General features: G+C 47.1%; 1 protein-coding gene across 1 annotated transcript in view; it reads left to right on the forward strand.

The window, feature by feature from the left end:
* The first annotated feature begins 215 nt into the window (after positions 1-215).
* Sptlc1 (serine palmitoyltransferase long chain base subunit 1) overlaps positions 216-21609 on the forward strand; it is a 43411-nt gene continuing 22017 nt past the window's right edge. The window contains exons 1-7 of the mRNA XM_052156827.1: positions 216-298; positions 3235-3342; positions 3924-4018; positions 9541-9634; positions 10109-10181; positions 16914-17046; positions 20906-21035. Of these exons, the coding sequence (XP_052012787.1) occupies positions 242-298; positions 3235-3342; positions 3924-4018; positions 9541-9634; positions 10109-10181; positions 16914-17046; positions 20906-21035 (690 nt within the window). The 5' untranslated portion in view covers positions 216-241. The remainder of the gene's footprint in view (positions 299-3234; positions 3343-3923; positions 4019-9540; positions 9635-10108; positions 10182-16913; positions 17047-20905; positions 21036-21609) is intronic.

Consider the following 21609-nt stretch of genomic DNA (forward strand, 5'->3'; position numbering starts at 1 on the left):
TGTAGCCCTGACTATCCTAGAATTCACTCTGTACAACAGCTGGCCTCGAACTCAGAAATCCGCCTGCCTCTGCTTCTTAAGTGCTGGACTTAACTAGCCCGGTCCAAGCACACAGCACACAAGAGAGAAGGTCCCGCCCTACTTCCGGCAGTCCCGCCCCCGAGTTTCATTGCGTCACTAGTCCGCGCCGCGCACTATTTGACGCGCTGCGACCCGCCTGCCGGAAGTCGGGTGGCTGACCATGGCGACGGTGGCGGAGCAGTGGGTGCTGGTGGAGATGGTGCAGGCGCTGTACGAGGTGCGTTTGCCACCGGAGCCTCCCGTGAGCCCGCGGCCGAGACCTAGCGACCTGCGCCCCGGATCCGCGGTGTTTTCTGCTCCCCCGGAGCGCAGCGGACGGGGTCTTGGCTGTACCTGCCTCCGGGAGCCCGGCAGGGTCTCGGGAAAGCAGCTCTTGGGAGGGGTGCCGAGGACAAGCAAGTCCTCAGAACCACAGTTGGAACTGATGGCGAGACGGGGTTAGTGGGAAGTCTTAGGTGTGAGAAATGCCTTATCATCGACTGTAAACTTTACCCAGGGCACGGAGAGAGTAATTTAGAAAAGCAGAATAATTGGGAATTGATGAATATGGAGTAAGCCCTATCCTTTGCCCACAACTTCCATGCTATAAGCGTTTAACTTTTTGAAAGGTTTTTTTTTTTTTTAAACGGTTGAAGGGTTTGAATGGTTTTATTCAGCTATGTAAGACAATAGGAAATCCAAATGCTGGTCTTGGGAGAATGCTGCCTTATCGGGCAAGCGAGCTCTCTTGCTGTGCCCTATAGAACATATCTGACCTCTCTCGCTGGGGCTGTTCAGTACAGAAGTCGCCAACGACACGTGTGGCAACGAATTTGTAATTGCACTTTAATGTAAATGTCGTTGGCTAAATGTGACTAGTAGGCTTGTATTGGACCACACAGATCCAAACCTTGGAGATCATACTGTGAGCAAGCAGATTGATCACAGTACATCGAGAGTCACGGTAATTCAAAGTGAATTTTAATTCTCTTGCTGACATTCGAAAATTTGCTGCTTACTGGAACCGGTAGTGATAATGCTCCATTATAAGAGCTACCTGAAATTTTCTTAGGAAGAATATTCGAGAGAGCACACTTCATTTTCCTCTACTATATTGAGGTTCAATATTAAATTAGCTATAGCTACTGAGTTACTCAAATTGATTTTTTGTTTGTTTGTTTGTTTAAAGAGAGAAGTGAGTAATTTTTGTTGTACAATGTGACTTCTTACTCCCCAAAAGGGACCAACACAAACTCAGGAGAATTCTTGGTGCATCACATTTCCTGAGGAGACAGAGCAAGGAAAACAAAACAAAACCCAGTGCAGCTCCTGATGGTTGTTAGAGTAATTCCCTAGACCAGTAGTTTTTCATCTAAGGGTAATTTTGTGGGGTTGCTTGTTTGTGGGGTGGAACAGATGTTTGCCTGAAGTCGTCCAATTACTGAGAGAATCAAGATTATTTGGAGTTGTTCCTAAATTAATTTTAAGAGGAGTCAGCAAAAATTTTAAGTCATATTAAAGAGAGATTTCTGTTCTTGTTCTCAGTTTCTGTGTATTTTTGTGCAATTTGATCTTTGGATAGTATCCTCCCCACAAGTGAAGATCTGTGTGTGTGTGTGTGTGTGTGTGTGTGTGTGATCTATATGGTTTTAGTGGTATTTTCACATTGTCTTGAAAGTTTGTGAGTCTGTCAACAATTTTCCAGTCTCCATAATCTGGGTATGTTTTTGTTTGTTTGTTTACCTATGGTGAAATACCCACATTTATAATTAGTTGTTAATCTGTTTTTGTATTTCATTTTGTTAAGTACGCATCTGCATTTTGAGATAAAATCTTGTTGGGTAGCCTGGGCTCTCCTTGAACTCCAGATGCCCCTGGAGTTTCAGGCATAACTCACCATGCCTAACTTTTAAATTCTGGGGCTTGCTGGGTATGGTGGCTCATTCCTTCAGTCTCAGCACTTCTGATCTACAGAGTGAGTTCCAGGCCAGCCATGACTACATAATGAGACCTGTCTCAAAAACAAAACAAACCCACAAAGGCCTGGGTTTGTATTTTGTTTCCTTTGTTGCTGTTTGCTTGAGATAAGGGTCCAACTATGGGGGCCATCCTAGCCTTAAACTCAAAGATCTGCCATCCTGTGCTTCCCAAGGGATATATCTCTGGGATTAAAGGGATGTATCATCACACCCAGCTTAACATGGTTGTTTTAAATGATTTTCTGGTAATAACCCACTGGAATAGAGAGTATCTAACACTAACTGACTGAAGGGTTATTGGTGTGTCTAGATTCTTCTGTGTAAACTCAGCCGGACTTCTACCCTGAAAATATGTAGAAAACAAGATACTAGAACAGCTAAGAGACCATCTCAGCAGTTAAGAGCACTTACAGCTCCATCAGAAGGTCTGGATTCAATTCCCAGCACCCACATGGTGGCTCATAGCCATTTATAACCAGTTCCAGGGGAAATCTTATTCTGGTCTCTGCAGGTATCAGGCACATGATGTACAGAGACATACATACAGACAGAATACCATACACATAAAAAATAAATTATGTGAATGATTTAAATGAAAATAAAGCTATCTTTGTGCCTCTCGTCATGGAACTGGTTGAAATTCTTTGAGAAAATTATAGAACAGAGAACTGAGTTCCTTTCAGCATTTGTTACTGCTACCCCACCCCACTTCACACTGCACTGTCTAACATTTAAGGAGATTTAGCTGGGTCCAGGAAATATGGCGAGGTATGCAAAACTGCAACTTATGGAAGCTGGTTTCCATATGACTTAGTTAACTTCTCTGTGGGCGGGCTGGGGAAGCAGTAGGTGTGCCCAGGTGTGTATTGTTCTCTTACAGTCATTTCCTGCCAGTTAAACTTTAAATTATCTGAAAGATAAGAGTGTTGTGATTGTGTCAGGTCCCACATCTTTTTCATTTCCATCAGTGGAAACTTTTAAAGCTGGCAGTGTTAGAGGGGTTTCATGTGCTGAAGTAATTGCCTGTTAGGATGGGAAAGGCATGGAGAGCCAGCTGTTGAGGAAGCGCTGGCAGTGAGGTTTATGTGGTAAGAATGTGAAGGGCAGGAGAGGCAGCTCTGTGGTGGGCTCCATTTCCCTGCAGGCTTTAAAATAGCTCCTTTGGTTTCTTTGTCTTTGCTCTTCTCCCTCGCAGGCTCCAGCATACCATCTTATTCTGGAAGGAATCCTAATACTTTGGATAATCAGACTCGTTTTCTCTAAAACTTACAAATTGCAGGAGCGTTCCGATCTTACAGCCAAGGTAAGAAATGAAGCTTGTTTCTCTCAAGGCATGTGGAAGCTACATCTAAGAAGGAATGAAACTCAGCCCTGTCGTGTGTCAAAATGCTTCATGAAGGGGGCAGGGAGAAGTGTGAAGCTAGTATCAGAGTAGACAAGTGTGAGGAGATGGGGGTAAAGCCACACTGGAGGAGAGAGACAGCAGCCTGCATGGGCGATCCAAAGGGCACATGCGCAGCTGCTGCCCTTCAGTGTCTACTTTGTGAGTTGTCCCTGATACACAGAGAAGAGTTCTCCATGTGTCTTCAGAAAAAGAGGTTCAGAGTTGGAAATAATCTTACCTACCCACATCTCAAGTGGAATTTTGATATGTTTGCTAGAGAAGAGGAAATTCTGAGTATAGAATTAAGATTTTAAGTTGTGGTGTTACCCAAAAACTGCATGGAAGAGTTTGAGCTGTTGTAAGGCAGGGTGAGAGAGGTAAGTACCCTGAACCCAGGAAGGATGGCAGAGAGGTTTGTGTGCTTTGCTGTTGAATGTAGCAGTGTGGCAGTGACCCCCGCTGGGCCGCACACACTCTGACGCTCGCTTGTTCTTCCTTAGGAGAAGGAAGAACTGATTGAAGAGTGGCAGCCGGAGCCCCTCGTCCCCCCTTTCTCCAAGAACCATCCTGCTCTCAACTACAACCTCGTCTCAGGGTGACTGATTGCCCAAGTCTGGGAAATGTGTGATGTCCCTTGTTAAATGCAGACATTTCTTTGACTCACCACTATAGTTCTCAAATTTTTCAAGGGATGGCCGGGAATCTTTTAAGCTCTGATTTAGGCTTATCATTTTGTTTTTCTTTCAAAAGCAACTCTCTCTTCCCCTAACTTGCAGTCTTCTTTCTTGGTTCCTCCTTGTTCTGAGTTTTTATCTTACAACTGGTGGTAGAACTAACTACTGGCTATAAATGCACCCGTACTGGCTGTCCCCAGGACCACAGCATTGTCTGTCAGGTCAGGTCTTTGTATAGATTAGGGACAGGTAGTCTAGAGCAGGTAGAGCAGCATGCTGTGGCCCTCAGCTGTGTCTCGGCACCCAGGGTGCCTGCATGTCCAGCCTTGTCCCTCCCTTCCCTGTGGATTCTGACTCTGGCTATGTTGCCATTAGAGAGGCCAGTGCTGTGCGGGCGGCTCTGCCCTCTTCCTCTGTACACCGTCCTCGCCTACTTGATGATTCTCTCAGGCAGTCTGCAGTTAATGCGCGTCTTTCTCCAGGACTCTTCATCTCCTCTGGTTACTCATGTTAGCCAGTACGGTTCCTTTACTTTTTTCTAGAACCTCTCTCCTCTAGTCCTGCCACTCAGAGACTCCTTGTAATCTTCTCTGTTAGCTTGAAATGTTGGTCTCTCCTATGTTGGCCTCTCCCCCACCCTTCTCCCTTTATCTCTTTCTCTCTACGTGGGAGGCAGGTACACATGCAGTGTGCACACATGCAAATGTTTGCAGGTTCATGGTCCAGTGTCTGTCTGTCTCTGATACAGCGCCTCACCGAGTGTAGAGTTGTCATTGCTTATTCCCTGGAGATAGCCCCTCACTGAACGTGAAGCTGTAATAGTTTCTGACTAGGCTGCCTGATCAGTGATCCTCCTGCCTGTGCAAAGCCTGGCTCTGTGGTTATAGGCACCCTCTGTTCTAGGCCTCTCTTTAATTTTTTTCTTTTATGTAATTAGAGGACAGGCAGACAGAGTCTGGAACATGTCTCATGCTTATCTTAAAAATGTGTTTATTTCACACATGTCATTCTTCTGACTCTCACCGTCTTTTTTTTTTTCAATAATTTCTATTAAAGCCAACAGCATCATGTGCAGTGCTTTGAGAGGCTAGGCCTGGGGGCATAGGGTTCCAGCGGTTCAGGAGGCTGGTCAGGTGGATCTCACGATCAAGCCCTGCCTGGCCTATAGAGTGAATTTAAAGCAGCCCATCTCCAAAAAAAAAAGGATTTAAGTGATAATAATAAATGGGCTGGGATTGTAGCTCAGTGGTAGAGAACTAGGAGGAGACAGCAGGTTAGGTAGTTTTAAATTGTTTTTGTTTGATTAGTTGTGTGTGTGTATAAGAGAGAATATGCAAGCCTGTGTAGATGTGTGGATGCCTGTGGAGACCAGAAGAGAGTGTTGGGCCCCTTGGAGCCGCTCAGCATGGGTGCTAGGATCCAAGCTCTGGTCTTCACCGTAGAGCCTCAGGTCCATCACTACTCAGATGTCTCTCCAGCCTAGCCTGTGGGGATTTAAATGTTTTTGTGGTGCTAAGAATGGAAACCAAGCCTTGTGTATGCTGCCTGAACTCTGACCCTGACTGGACCGATGCTTTTACTGATGCACTGAGCCTTACTGCAGTTGATGTAATTCCTGTTTGCTTTAGTTCTGAGATGATGTGAAAGTGCCACTGTAGGTTTTTCTTTTAAAACATGCCTTACTGAGCTATCCACAGAGCACAAAATCGATTCTTTTAAAATCTCAGTTAAAATTAAATAGGTGGTTTTCGTTGTGTCAATGTAGGTATGCCACCATCACCAGTATCTTAATTCTAGAATATTTCATCTCTCCCCGCCTCCCTCCCTGCTCCCAGGCCCTGACATTGTTTATCTACCCTTTCTACTGACTCAGTATTTTAGGTATTTTATATGAAAGAAGTCATACAAAGTGTGACATTTTGTGACATTAAGCTTAGTGCCTCTGGGGCCATCTTTGCTATAGTAGCTATCAGTGTGTCTGCCCCTCTTTGAGGTGGCTTCTGTGGTTTTTAAAGTGTCTTTTATGTTCCATGAAGTCTGGAAGTCACCTTTGTGTATGGTTTCTCAATTTTTGTCAATAGAAAAACTGATAAATGATCTGATAGCTTGTGGGTCACATGCCGCCCTACTTTACCAGGTCTGTAGAGACACAGCTGTCAGCAGGCCAGCTTCCCATTGGTCTCTGCCTTCCGGCCCCAGCGCTGAGGCCAGTGTTACCCTTCCTGTGAGGGGACTTCCTGCTTGTTTCTAATTGAGCCAGGCATGGGCTTCCACGTTCAGTGTCGTTACTGAAGTTCGGGGGATTTCCTTGGAAACCCTGATAGAATTTTAATTTAAGCAGTCCTTTCAGATGAACGTCATACATTCCTTCCTTAATATTTTTCTTAATATTGCACATTTTGTATTTTATTACACACTGCAGATGCTTCCCACATCGGGGCAGTAGTTTCCTGAGTCTGGAGTCCAATGCAATGTGACCCAGGCCTTGCAGGTGATAGCATGACTGCTCCCCTTTATGTAGCTTACCTCTGCACACAGTCCCACTACACACAGTGTGATGTTTTGTAATAAGCTGAGCAGTAAGAAATAAACAGCTTTGGTTTCTATTCTTAGAGAATGCCTTCATTGTCTGCCTTGTTATCGACGTATTTTCCACACTGTGTCTTATCATCTTGCAAATATCTCCTTTGATCTTGGTTTTAAGAGTTTAGATATCAGTGCTGAACTTTGTCATTTCCATTTCTATGTTTTTAAAATTGAGTCACACTTGGGATTTGCCTTTTTGCGTTTTTAAGATTCACTAATCAAGTGATTTATACGTGTTTACTTTTCTCTATTAATGATTCGGCCTTTTTTTCTGATACCTTAAGAGCAGGCATTCAGAATTGTGTAGATTTTGAAAGACACAGTGCTAATCCCAGCACTTGGGAGGCAGAGGCAGGCGGATTTCTGAGTTCAAGGCCAGCCTGGTCTACAGAATGAGTAGCAGGACAGCCAGGACTACACAGAGAAACCCTGTCTTGGTGAAAAAAGAAAGAAAGAAAGACACAGTGCTTACTTCCTATCTAAGAGAGTGCTGCGCTTGGCCTGGGACAGGCTCTGACCACACCCCTCACTGGGAAAGGCGTGGCTCTGCCGCATTTCTCCTCTCTTCATAGGATGGCTTTGCCCATTTGAGACTCGTCGCTTCTGAGCTTTAGAGAGTGGAGATGAGGGGTCCATCCTTCGTACGTTCTGTCCAGCTGTAGCCTGTGCTTTTAATGTGTGCTGGAAAAAGAGTTTGATACTTTTAAGCAGAATTTTTATTGTTTTAAATGTGTGTGTGTGTGTGTGTGTGTGTGTGTGTGTGTGTGTGTGTGCACGAGTGCACGAGGCTGCATGTGTGACTGCTGCATGCCTGTGGAGGTCAGGACAGCTTTCCGGAGTGAGTTGGTGGGGCTGAGCTCAGGACATCAGGCTTTCTGGTGAGAGCCTTGACCACTGAGCCATTTTGCCAGCTGTAATATTTGCTGTTGAAACCTGAGCATTCCCAACTTTTTACTTTGATTTTTTTTTGTTTTTATTTTTTATTTTTTTAAACAAGAACATTGCTTTCCTTGAACTGTCTTTTTAGTGGTTTCTGATTCATTGTCTTGTCTCCAGGAATTATGTTCCTTTCTGAACGATTCTGTGTCCTTGCTGAGTTTGGCTCTGTGTCTTTTACGTTTTTTGCAAGTACTTTACTCATACTGAGTATCGTGGCACACAGTGTTGCTGCTGGGTGGGTGGCACCCAGCTGTACTCAGTCAATAGCATTGGGAAGGCGGGGCAGGAGTTCAGGAACTCAAGGGCAATCTGGGCTATATAATAAGTTTAAGACCATCCTGAGCTACAAAGTCAGGCCCTATTCCAAAAGAAAAAGGAAGACGCCATGTTTTGTAGTCCTGGATGTGATGGCATGTGTCATAATCTTTAGAAATGTTACAGTCAAGCAGACATTTGCTTTACTTCAGGTGTCTTGTATCCATTGCACTCACTGTTGCTCAGATAGTTCATCTCAGACGCTGTCTGCTCTGCTGAGGAGTGGAAGAGAGTAGACAGGACTCCCTCCCTCCTTCCCTCCCTCTCTGCCTCCCCCCTTCCTCCCTCCTACCCTCCCTCCCTCCACCACCATCTAGGTTTTGTTTTCTCCCCCACTCTCTGCTCTCAGAACTTCAGTTCACTGCCCTTTTTACTTTTTTCCTACTCTGTGTCCGTTTTTGCTGTTTAATATTTTTGTGGGGGTTTTTTTCTTTCGTTTTATTTTCTTAATACAGGGTCTCTCTATGTAGCCCTGGTTAGCCTGGAAATCACTATGTAGACCAGGCTAACCTCCAATTCACAGAATTCCTCCTGCTGCTGCCTCCTGAATGCTGAGTCTTCGTCCATTTTATATGATCTAGTGCACGTCTGTGAATTGATTTCAGATCGTCTCTTCTCTAGCTTTCCAGAATTTTGTGCCTCTTTCCTCTTGAGTTGCCAGATGTGCTAAACCATAAATAGTGTCCCTGAGTGCAGTGTGCCAGTTCTGTCTTCTCACCACAGACACAGCCAGGCAGCAGTGCAGCCGAAGCCACAGCCCTGGGCACAGGCCTTTGCTGGGTTGTAGTATGCTGGGTTGTGTCGTTTCCTTACGCCAGCTGAGGACTTGATGTTTGTTTCTGCAGGGCCTGCCTCCCACGTCAGCTCTGCTTGCTGCTGGCTCTCGTATAGCTGGCTGCTGGGATTCTTTTCTGGGGCGGGGTGAGAGGGCATGAGGGAGCCTTTCAAAGATCATCTGAGCATTAACTCGGAAATGACCTATTCTTTCGGTGGGTTGCTAAAGGTAGCATTTTAAAACACTTTAAGATCATAACTCATTTGGCCTATTCTTGCCTTTGGTCTTGATCATTTCATACTTCTTCCATCATTGTTTTATTATAGTTTCAGACATTTTATTTAGCTTCTTCGTCCTTTTAAGTTTTAAAAATCAAAGACTTATTGTTCATTTATCTCCTTTTTTAAAAACAGATTTTATATTTATTCTTGATTTACTTGAATGAATATTTGCCTGAGTGTATGTAAGTGTTTGGTGTATATATGCACCACACGTATGCAGTGCCCATGAGGGCTGGAAGAGGGCCTCAAGTCTCCTGGGACTAGAAGCAGTGGGAACAACCACATCCGTACTCAGAACCAAACCCCAGTCTGTCTTTCCCACAATGGCCCCCTTTTTCTCTGTTAAGTTGTAAGGGACCATTTAAAGGACAGAGCTAATGGGAAGGTGCCTGACTTTTAACTTACCATTCTCTGACCTATCAGAGAGCACAAAGGAAAGGGGTGGGGAGCAGATAGGGCAGGCTGGCTCCACAGGTGTGCTGTGCTGTGCCTGCTGTCCCGTGCCCAGATGGGTGCGGAAGTAAACCTCTCCGGGTCTTTTCCCCAGCCCTCCAACCCACAACATCGTGGTGAATGGAAAAGAGTGTGTCAACTTCGCCTCCTTTAATTTCCTCGGGCTGCTGGCCAACCCTCGGGTAAAGGTGAGTACACACGAGGCAGAAATGGGTGCAGACACTGCTAGCCAGAGAGATGCCGTGAAAGGCTGGTGGGTCATCCAAGGGGGCCAGTGTTTCACATTACTGTGTCTGACAGAATCAAATCTGGAGTTAGACCACACAGGGCAGAAGTGTCTGGTGGGCTCAGTGTGGGTGGCAGCCAGAAAACCTAGGAAGCCAGGCCTGGGCGGAAGTCAGAGAGCATCCAAGAAGCCTCCCCAGCTGCTGTTAGGATCAGGACATCCTCCAGAAAAGCCTGGCCATCGGTGGGCTTTCAGAAGTAGGCAACTGTCACTTCTCTGCCTTCAGTCTGTATCTGCTTCGTAAACCCTGGTAGAGTTGCCATAGATACAAGGAAGAAGGGAAAGTGGGAGCAGGAGGGAGATGCCGTGTGAGACCAAGAATAAGGAGGTCGCCTGCCTGTGCACACAAAGTCATTGCAGGTTTGCTTCCACACAGGCTGCAGCTTTTTCGTCTTTGAAGAAGTATGGTGTGGGCACTTGCGGTCCTCGGGGGTTCTATGGCACATTTGGTACGTGAAATTTCCAGTCTCCTTGAGAGATTTGTTTGAATTCAAAGCTCTTGGAAGTATTCTTAAGTATCATCACTTAAGAATATGTGTATGTGCGCATTTCATTTAGTCCTGTTTGAGAACACAGGTGGGACTTAGAGGGCAGAGCTCTAAGCGCCTGAGGATGCGCCTCGGGAGAAGTCCCAGCACATGGTGCTGGAACAGGCTTTCGGTTGTGCATGACTGTTGTTGGATGGAAGGGCCGACTGCTGCGGGCTCACTCTTTGTAGTTGTGGGGATCCATGTCTAGTGCCACAGTACTGGAACAAAGGGGAAGGCAGCAGTGCGTTCCCCCAGGACAGGCGGCATTGAGCCTGTCTTTCCCACCATCCACTGGCAAGAACTAACAGCAGGCCACATCTGACCCAAAGGTGGGGCTGGGGCAGAGCCCTGGGCAGCAAGTACAGTGGCGAAAGTGGGGCACATTCACTCGGTTGTGACTGTAGCTTTTTGTTGTTGTGGTTGTTGTTGTTTTGGGGTTTTTTTGGTACGATGAGGGTGGAGGGTCACTAGGGTCTGTCTGTATGTGAGCTCCTGCTCAAATGCCAGGATCAAAGGGCTGAGCTCCTCAGGCCAGCCCCCACTACCAGACGGCGTGCGCGACGAGTCTAAGGCCAGCAGAGGGCTTTGCTTGGTTCTCACTAGCAGCGACTTGTTTCTTAGGCATAGGACTAGAAAACAGGAAGGCTGCTGCTTACTGCGGTTCTAGGCTGTCACCTGATTCAGACTCTGTGAATTTGCCAGCGTAAAGAAGCAGCTTTCTCCTCCTTCCTCCTCCTCTTCTCCCTCCTCTTCCTCTTTCTCCTCCTTCCTTCCTCCTCCTTTCTTCTTCTTTGTCTCTTTGGACTAAAGGTTTTGTTTTGTTTTTAATTCTTTTTGCCCATTTACTGTAACAAAGACAGTAGAGCAACGGCCAAGGTAAAGTTTATATGAAGTGTGGGTGACATGGCCTTCCTCGCAGAGGTCTGGCTGAGAGAACTGAACATCAGGTTCTTAACAATGGTCAGCACAAATCATGCATGCCATGTGTACCAATTTGTGGTGCTGATAAGTGTTGTTAATTGTGGTTTAAAAGCCGTTGTAGAGTCATGAGTGCACTGCTTCCCACACACTCGTTGGGCTGAGAGCCTCGTCTCCCTCCAGGGTGCTTAGGTCCTGGTGTTGAGGAGGGTGTGTTGGTGCCTGTTCATTCCAACATTTCCTGTTTGAGGCCATGGAAGCCAGACTTCCTCCTGTGCAGCCCTCTGCTGCCTTGGGAGTGGGCTAATGCAGATGACCCTCACCGCTTCTTGGTGACAGCACTGTATAGCCGTGAACCTCCTGTGGTGGTCTTTAAAATACCTGCTTTTTGTGAGAGTGGTCAGCTGGGCTGCCGCTGAGGGCCAAGAACACATGTTCTTCAGACTCCTAGAGCAACTGCTGCTTTCCTTTTAAGATCATGGTTTTTAGGGGAGCAGTCCTCAGGCACAGAGCTGCCCAGAGCATTTCAGTGGAGTCACAGGGTCCAAACATTAATCATGACATTTGAATACATACGTACTGTTGGTTTTACTTTTAGGAAAAGGTATATGTGTTTGCGTGTCTGTTTATTTTGAGTCAGGGTCTCTCTAAGTTGCCCAGGATGGCCTTAACTTGGGATCTTCCTGTCTCAGCCTCCCTGGTAGCCACGCTAATGTCTCCTATATCTCAGGAGTTTTTATTTTCACTTATTTGCTTATGTGTGGGAAGGGGCGTATGCCGCAGCCCGTGTGGGAGGAGGAAGTCAGGTCTTAGGTCTGCCCCTCCACCATGTGGGTTCTGGGAACCAAATTCAGGCCATCAGGCCTGGTAGGAAGTGCTTTAACTTGCTAAACCATCTCAGTGGCCAAGGAATTTTTTGGTTTTTTTGTTTGTTTGTTTGTTTTAGAATAGTATTTATTAACGTCGCGGTGGCACACACCTTTAATCCCAGTGTTACAGAGGCAGGGGCAGGCTAATCTCTGAGTTCTGGGCCAGCCTGGTCTACAAGATAGCCAAGCTACACAGAAAAACCCCGCCTCAAACCACCACTACCACCACTACCACCACCACAACCACCACAACCACCACCCACAAAAAGAAAAGAATAGTATTTACTTAAAAATAGAAAGTTCTCAATAGAAAATGTCATACATTGAATTTGAACTATTGTGAAGTGAGTTGTTTCCTGGGCTTTCCTTTGGAAACCAACCCACAGGGTATGCTGCTTCTTCGTTGTGAGTGAAGCCAGACAAGTGGCCTACAGAGAATAAATGTTAACTACTATGAATTCATATAACTTCATTAAAAGATAAGGGATCACAAGACTTTTCTTTTTTGAGGTAAAACCTTTTCTCCTAGATATTAGTCTAATTGAACAGTCTTTTTCAGAGCCGGCGCTGTTCTGAGTGTTTTAGTGATAATAGCTTGTGTGTCCTCCCAGCCCTTTGAGGAAGATGTGGCTGTTTCATGCTTGTCAGAGGAGATATTGCGAGGCATGGAAGAGGTTCAGACTTGTGTGGGTGTCCACTCAATGGTGGTTACCCAACCTGAGCCTCCTAGAAGCCTGGCTGCAGCCTGAGCTCTGGGGTATCTCAGTGGTCAGGTCTCCTGTCTCAGGCTCTGGTGAGCTTTGACAAAGGACTGGAGGATCTTGAAGCATCAGTGGCTTTAGGGAGTGTGGAACATAGACCTCCTAGTGCCGGCCTCATCTCTGCTGATTCAGTTATCCAATGTAATGCTTGAGCTGTACTCCTGTGTAGTTGGAGCCTCACTGGTGTGGGTTGGTGTACACACAGAAGGCAGGACCGTCAGCACTCAGAGAACAGCATCAGTAGTTTTCCCTGCCACCCCCTCCCTTGGATGGGAGTGTGTTCACTCACAAGCCAGCATCAAGAGGAACGAGTTCTGCACTTGCCCATGTTGACCCATCACAGAACCTGCTCTGCAAGCTTGACGCCAGCCAAAATCTATGTTGTTAGAAGGAAAGGCCACAGCTTCTGAAACTTTGAGGACTAGGCAAATCTGATTCTCCAGCCCAGCATGCTGCAGCTATCTGTCTGTGAGCGACCATCAGTGAGCACAGTGTGAGCTTGCTCCCTGCACCTGCACATATGTGGCTTTGGAGCACACGGTGTGAGCATGCTCTGACACAGTTTCTACCGCTGGGGGCTTCCTCTAAGGCCCTGGGACAAGCCCTGGTGTGTCCACCAGTGACAGGAGTCTGAGGGATGAGAGGCCCTTTCAGTGTTGGTAACAATGCTGTGCCTGCTTCCTAAGTGACAGATTGCATTGCATCTGAAATGGGGCTCTCAAACGAGAGCAGTTCACCATGACCTAGAAGCTGAATTACCCCCTTCAGCTAAATGCTGAAGTTCTGGTAGTCTCCCAGGCAGGGGCAGGGGTGTAGCTGAAGGGAGTCTTTGTTTGGACCTGAGAGGGCAGGCTGTGAGGCTCCAGAGCCTAGGAGAGAATGGAAGGAAGGTGTGCCTCGGACTGACCTGTGCTTAGCAACCCGGGGAGGGAGCAGCTGTAAAGTCCTTGTTGCTTTCTTCTTTCTGGCCATTTTACCTGAAACCTTTTCCTGGTGACATTTCTCTGGGCAGCCACATATTTTAGGCTCTGTGTTAATGTCATAGATCTAGGACTTGCTGAGGAACACCTGCTTAGTCCTGTGGAAGCCACATTTACTTAATGGTGAGGTAAGTTTAGCTGTGATTTGACTGTGGCCATTGGCAGTGTATTCCTTGCAGTAAGGGCATCCTGTTCCTTACAGACACTGTGGCCAGTGAGTATGGACAAGCATGCTGGGTCACTGCTTGCTTGAAATGGGATCTGCTGCTTGTTTTCAAGCTTGTAGGACCTTTCAAAGAACCTAGCTGACCAGGGATCTGCCATGGCCACTCCCTACAGTCCCTTGACAAAGTCTTGCCCTTGCCATTAGTTAGAGTCTCCTCAGTTGACACGCCCTGACTCCTTCCTGCACTGCTGTGGAATCTGCCTCTACTCCCCTGCCTACGCCCGCCTGTTAGTGGTAAGGACCAGAGCCAGTTTGCCTCCCTGAGCTGCAAGTCCTCCCTGCACAGAGAATGTGGTGAGGCTCATCTGCTCCTTCAGGCCTGAGGTCCTCCCTGCACAGAGAATGTGGTGAGGCTCATCTGCTCCTTCAGGCCTGAGGTCCTCCCTGCACAGAGGATGTGCTGAGGCTGATCTGCTCCTTCAGGCCTGAGCTTGGGCAGGGTAAAGGAGTGTTTATGACCAGTGCTCCCTCACACTGCCTCATTTAGAAGGGACTTCGATGCTCTAAGACTGAGCCAGTTGGTGGTGAGCTGTCTCAGAGACTGATATCTTTCCTTCAGGACCTGAATTAATGGCTCAGACTGCATTGAAAGGCTACAAGGAACCATGGTTTTAAAGTGACTAAAGCTCACAGTTAATTTATGTGGTATACCAGCATCCCTTTTTCCCAGTTTTATTGAAAATAGATTTTTTTTCTCATATAATATATCCTGATTATAGTTTCCACTCCCATCCAGATCAAGTCCCTTTCTGTCTGTCATTAGAAAACAAACAGGCTTCTGATGGATACTAATAAAATAAGACAGAATAGAGTAAGATGAAACAAAACTAACAAATTGGAGTTGGGTGAAACAAACTGTAGGAAAAGTGTCCAAGAGATGGCACAAGAATCAGAAACTGTCTCTCTGTGATATCTGTGTGTCTAATTATATTAATTAGAATTCTCTAGAGTGATGGAACTTAGAGAGGTAGGGGGAGGGATAGGGAGAGAATCGTGAAGATTTATTGGGTGATTTATAAACTACAATCCAGCTAATCCAATAATGGCTGATTGTGAGAAGAAAACCCAAAAATCCAGTTATTGCTCAGTCCACAAGGCTGGATTTCTTGGCTGGTCTTCATTTCAATATCTGCTGGAATCCCAAAGAAATAGGCTCCAGTGCCAGTGAAGGAATATATGTGCTAGCAAGGCTGGGGCAAGCAGACCCTGAGCAGCACCTTCCTTCTTCCACGGCCTCATATAGACTTCCAGCAGAAGGTGTGGCCCAGATTCAAGGTGCATCTTCCCACCTCAAGACCCAGATCAAAGATGTGTGTGTTCCTGGCTCTAAGATCCAGACTAGAAGAGAATTCTCCCACTTCAAACCAAGCTAAAATAATCTCTCACAGGTGTGCCCTTCATTTCTGGATTCCAGTTCATTCCAGATGTAGTCAAGTTGACAGCAAAACCTGCTGTTACATGGGTCTCTATATTTGTACCTATCTGCTGTAGGACGGAGCTTTTTTGATGATGGCTGAGCCAGGTATTGATCTATGAGTGTGGTGCTTGGTCCTTCGAGTAGTGTTGTGTATGGAAGAGGCCTGAGTCAAATCAAGTATTGGTTGGTTGTTCCCACAAACTTTGTGCTACCACCTTACATGCAGGACAGCATTGTGGATTAGAGGGATGTGACAGGCATGGTGGTTACATTTTCTTTTGGAACCATGCAAGAATACATTCCTGTACCAAAGATGCTAGAACATAGGAATGGAGGCTCTATGTAGAAACCAGCTGGACTTCTTCATGCTCAAAGAGTTGTGTGTTATCATCAGCAGTGGAGCCTTACATCAATTTGTGGAGAATAGTCTGTAGTCTTAGCAACAGCCTGGGTTGTTTGGGATTCCCATGGGATCCTCTTGGCCAACAGCTCCATTAAGTGTAACCCAGTCCTGGTACTGGAAGCTTCATTTGGTTACAAGAGCTGGCCAGCTGGAGCTCTGTCTCCCATCTTGTTTAGAGGTTTCATTTGGATTGCTTCATATATGCTTACATCTTAGAAGGCTTCTACTGTGTCCAGTTTTCGTGCTACTCTCAAAGGGCCCTGATTTAGCTGTTTCCCTGTGTCCCCTCCCTCATGCCCTTCTCCCCTCCTCCTCCTCACTTGATCCTCCTGCTCCAGCACTGCCCCCATCCATCCATAACTGTCTATTCTATGTCCCCTTTCTATACCCCTAGTCCCTTACTGTCCACCTACCCTCTGTGGTTCTGTGCGTTTATACCAGCATTCTTAAGCTGCTTCTACACGAGGACCTGCTTTCTGTTGGTGCTGTGAATTTGAGTTTTTCTAGTATCCACCTGCTGCACCTGAGTGCTAACCTGGCCTGTGGGAGAAGAGATCACTTGAGTTCAGCGAGTCTCAGTGCAGAGTTGGCACTTTTTTTTTCTAAAGTATAGCGCTGCTTGTGTGAGCGTCAAGGGGAGGTGAAGTGGGCTAGGTAGCTAAAGTCGATGTGTATGGGTTCCTGGTGGAGAGGTGAGGAGGCAAAGCTGCCCTGCTTCTGCTGCCACTGCCCTGTCACCATTGGGATCAGTTGTTAACACCCAGCTTCTGAAACCCTTGAGAAATCTGCAGCTATGTTGGGGTCTCCATCTGTCATGCTTAAAGGTAGGGAGATAGGAAACTGCTTTCAGTTTACGTGTCTGGCAAGATCTTTTGAGACCCAAACCACACATAGACTATCACATAGGCACGCACCCGCACACATACATACGCAAATAAATACATATTTTTAAAATGGAATTTTGTCTGTAAGGTGAAAGGGGCAGTAATTAAACTACTATGTACTTTTTATCATTTGTTAATAAACGGAAAAGAATTACAAGACAGTTTAACTGTTTTAACTTTTTTCTTAAAATAGATGTCCACCTGGATTTGGAAGAGCGCCTGGCAAAATTTATGAAGACTGAAGAAGCCATCATTTACTCGTACGGCTTCTCCACCATAGCCAGTGCGATTCCTGCGTACTCCAAGAGAGGGGACATTATTTTTGTGTAAGCGCCCTTACCTCCACATCTAACCACATTCCCTGTGAACCAGCCCTGTGCTGCCAGGGTCAGCAGGCCCTCATAGGAAGTTACCTATGGGGATCTTCTGGGGTTCTTGGGTTTGGTTTGTTTTCTGAATGTTTGGTTTTCCCAGTCAAGACCCTCACCCATAAGAAGTGCAGGTCTCACGCTCTCAGCACCACAATTGCTTATGTTGGTGTCCACATTGAGGCGTGCCACCTCCTTGCCGTCAGGTCTGTGGCCCTGCCATGGGCTGAGTCATGGTCACAGGCTCACATTGCTTATTGTGCCTGCAAACGTCACATGCTCCTCATCACCCACCCTTCCTAGTCTCCAGGTCTCTGCTGATCTTACCTCAGTGCTCATTAAGGATAGGAACTGAGGCAGGGGAACTGGCTCCGTGCTTAAGAGCACTGGCCGCTGTTGCAGAGGACCCCAGGATGGTTCTCAGCATCCATATGACAGCAGATAGCCGTCTGCAACTCCAGTTCCAGGGTAGCTGATACCAATCTTCTGGCTAATTGGATACCAGGGACCCATGTCATGTGCATATATATGATCAGACAATCACTCATACAAATCAAATAAAAACAAATATTTTTTTAAAGGGATATAGAAGCCACAAGGTAGGGATATCCCTGACTGCTTATGACAAGTCTACAAACTCAGGTGTATTCCTTGAGTGCATAGTGACTGTTTATTGCAAGGGGAAGGCTACTGGCTGTGCAGCTGAGGTCAATGGTTGCTAGCATCTCTGCATTTACCGTGAGTGCAAAACCATCTTGTCACTATAGCAAGCTGATTGCAACTTCTACATCATAAATGTAAGGACAGAAACAGATGGAAGATAAGCTGTTGGCATTCTTTCCCCCACTGGCCCAGCTCCTTGCTTTTTAATGCTGCCCCAAAGCTCGTGTGAGCCCTCTTCACCATAGTTTATTCCCCCAACTCCAGGTAAATGTTTGTAAATGGTCAGCCTGTCTCTGAGCTCAGTGACTCTCCTGTGTCTGACCTCTCTGGTGCTGGTGCCTCCTGCCACGCTTTCTTTTTCGCTCACTGTGCCCTTTTAGCTCTACACTGTTCTTGTTTCTTCCTGTCAGTTTCTGTTAGAATACTGAGAAGTTTATCCGTGCTTCCTCTGAGCTCCTCGGTCTTCCTGAGAATGCCGGTGAGTCCGCCCGTAGGTTCTCTCCATCACTGATTACTATGCAGTTAGCCTCTGCTACCTTATTTTGGCATAGTGAGGTTTTACTTTTTAAGATTCTTCTTTAACATGTGTGTGCAATGCCCACAGAAGGTCAGAAGAGGATGTTAAATCTCCTGGAACTGGAGTTAAGTGTGGTCCTCTAGGTACCATGTGCTGTTGGGGATTGAACCCACGTCCTCTGCAGAGCAGCAGTGCTTGTCACCGCTGGGCCAGCTCTCCCACCCCAGGGTTTTAGTGGTTGACAGCTCTTGATTGTTTTGGTCTAGACAGTTCTGGCACTGAAGGAATCATGACTTGTCTTTTCAAGCTGGCTTAATGAGCATGCCCAAGACCAGGTTTCCCAGAAATGATCTGTTGTATTGCCACGCTTTGAACACTAGAGGGCAATCCAAGCCCAAGTTTTTGTCAAATTCCTAGATGGTGGGTTGTGTAGGGATGAACCTGAAGTACCTAGAAAGGTTAGTAAGTTTTCACAAGTGCCAGCCATAGGCCCAGGAAGCTTGTTCTGGACGTCACTGCTGTCACTGGCACACAGTCAGGCACTACAGAATTCTGTTCAACAAGGCGTAATCATTGTGCATAGAGGTACTCTGCTTCCCGTGCCATGCCTGTTCTGGCAACACTGCCAAACTGTGTGATACCACAGGCCCCAAATCACTGGCGACACACTAGAGCACACCTCCTCTGGACTGACTAAGGCAAAATGGACTTGTGACCCATGACCAGTGCAACTGGCATGGATGACCCTGCCTCTTGCCGAAGTTTCTTTTAGACAGAGGCATCCTCTGTTACCAGGGTGTTATCCTTGGACCTGAGGCAGGGAATCAGCGGAATTTGCGCCTTCTCTGTGCTAGGTTTCTCCTGTTTGACACTCTGAAGTCAAGTCTCTGCTTTTCTTGTTGTACCTCCATGAATGGAGTCTTGGACCACACTAATGGGTGAAGGTGATCCCTTGGCCACCTAAACAGGTGCTGAATGGCTGAAAGCAAGTTGGGTTATGTGTGCCTTTGAAGCCTTGAGAACCTGCACAGGAGGGTGTTTCACTGTAGCCCTGTGAGTCTCCACTCGGCCTCGCCTGTTGTGGTTTGCCCCTGACTTTAACCTGTGGGTTTGAGTTGGTTTTGTCTTAGGGTTGTAGCCAGGTTGTTTGTATCAGCCAGTCTGTGTTCCCTTCTTCTGTGACTACTGACACAGATGTTGGCTCACTTGTCAGAACTCCCTGGAGCTCTGCCCTCTTCCCAGCTCTTTCTCTCTGACGTGCAGTGACTCGTTTCAATTATGCCTTTGTGTTTACCGATCCTTTCCCTCCTCTCCACTGTGTGTCTCCTCGGCTATTTTATTTTTCAGTGCTGTCTCTGTAGGATTCTCTGTAGCTTGTTTGTTCGGGCTGTCTGTTTTAGCTGACTTGCTTCTGGTTTGTTGTAATACTCACTGAAGCATTTCTCCTGGCTGCTTTGGATTTGCTCCCAGGTTCTCTTGGGTTCTGTCAGCTTAGTGACACGAGGGACACTTGATGGAGGTGATACTCAGTTGGAACCTAGCATTTTCCTGCTACGTGGCTCCACTCTATAGAACCTGTCCACTTGCTGCCCACGGGTCACATACCCCGAGGAAGCTGTAAGTGTGATAACACTTAAAATCCCATGATATCCTCCCCCTTCTAACCCAGTTGTGTTTCTGGAGCATGGCAGTGTTGTGGTGTCGTGCATCTGGGTCGGCTGTCACTGACACTGGGGAAATAGGAGGAGGGAGGCTACTGTGTTGTCTCTGCTTCAGCTTGGTACCCAGGGTCAGAGTTTCTCCATTGCTGCTGGGTGATGGGGACAGTGCTGATTTTCCTTGCTGTTACGTCTGACAACACCCACTGGAAATGTCTGGTGCCTCGTTGTCCCCAGGGAAGGTGCAGGCTGCCACCCTCATAGCCCTCGAAGGCCAAAGGCTACACTCTTCCCTCGCCTCAGCTAGGGTGAGCAAGTGAGGTTAGACCAGGTTCCCTGTGAGCAGCACTAGACCGGTCCCCTGTGCTGCTTCCTGTGCTCAGGTGCTTATTGCCTAGAAGCTCTCTCTGCCTGCAGCTGGACTGCCAGCGGTTCTTTTTTAAAGTCTTTTTTTTTTTAAAGATTTATTTATTTATTTAATGTATACGAGTACACTGTTGCTGTCCTCAGACACACCAGAAGAGGGCATCAGATCCCATTACAGGTAGTTGTGAGCCCCCATGTGGTTGCTGGGAATTGAACTCAGGACCTCTGGAAGTGCAGTCAGTGCTTTTAACCTCTGAGCCATCACCAGCCCCCGCCAGTGTTTCTTTCTGGAGCACGATATGGAGCCATCAGGTAAACAGAGCTGCCACTCGGGGTGAGATCACCAGTGCTTTCCCAGGTTCCTTGAAAGAGGAGCACGTGAGCAAGCTCAGATGCCGGCCACAGCGTGGGTCCTGAGTTCAGAGTGGTCGGGATGCAGCTAGCCGACGGGATGTGCAGTGTGAGGAGCGAACAGCGCTCAGACGCTTTCTGTTTGCTGCGTTCCAGGCTGCAATTGGAGGCTGGCCCGCCATACAAGCAGGCATTCTTCTGGGAATGTTGACAAGGCCCTTTAGCCCCAATCTCGTCCCTTTCGTCCCTCTCGTCCTTGCAGGGACAGTGCTTCCTGCTTTGCCATCCAGAAAGGACTGCAGGCCTCGCGCAGTGACATCAAGTGGTTCAAGCATAATGATGTGGCCGACCTGGAGCGGCTGCTGAAAGAACAGGAGCTTGAAGATCAAAAGGTAGGGAGGGTCCTTGAAGGAAGCCAGGCAGTGCAGCCCTTTGTACTTCCTAAGTAGCTAAATTATAGATGAAATGGTAATTTGTCATTGAAAACTTGCCTGCAGACTGCATTTGGATGGTAAGTAAGGCTGTTTCTGCTTATTAAATGTGTCTCAGCTTGGAGAGCATTGTCACATGGAGGCCGTCGGGGCAGCTTCCATGGAGGCCGGGAGGAGAGCAGCTGGCCCTTCAAGAGATGCAGATCTTTGGGTTCCACACAGTAGCTGCAGAACACTAAGGCTGTAATGGGGTGCATGGATTAAATTCATAATATACTTATTTATGCCATCGAATTGTAGCCTCCTGAAGCTCCAGGCAGCTGCTGTGGGGAACAGCACCCTGAAAAAGAGGGAATGCCTGGGTGGTGGTGATTGAATCCTGTCTCCCTGGCATGGTTGGAGTGTGTTTAAGCATTGTTGGGAGGATTGTGACTTATTTTTCTGGGCAGTTTGGATGGAAGTCAAGCTGGTTTGTGGCTCTGCAGCAGGACTCCATGATGTGTGACTGTCTTGGAAGCCCTGTTGTCCCATCTCA

This window comes from Apodemus sylvaticus, chromosome 14 (genome assembly GCF_947179515.1).
Source record: "Apodemus sylvaticus chromosome 14, mApoSyl1.1, whole genome shotgun sequence".
Lineage (NCBI taxonomy): Eukaryota > Metazoa > Chordata > Mammalia > Rodentia > Muridae > Apodemus > Apodemus sylvaticus.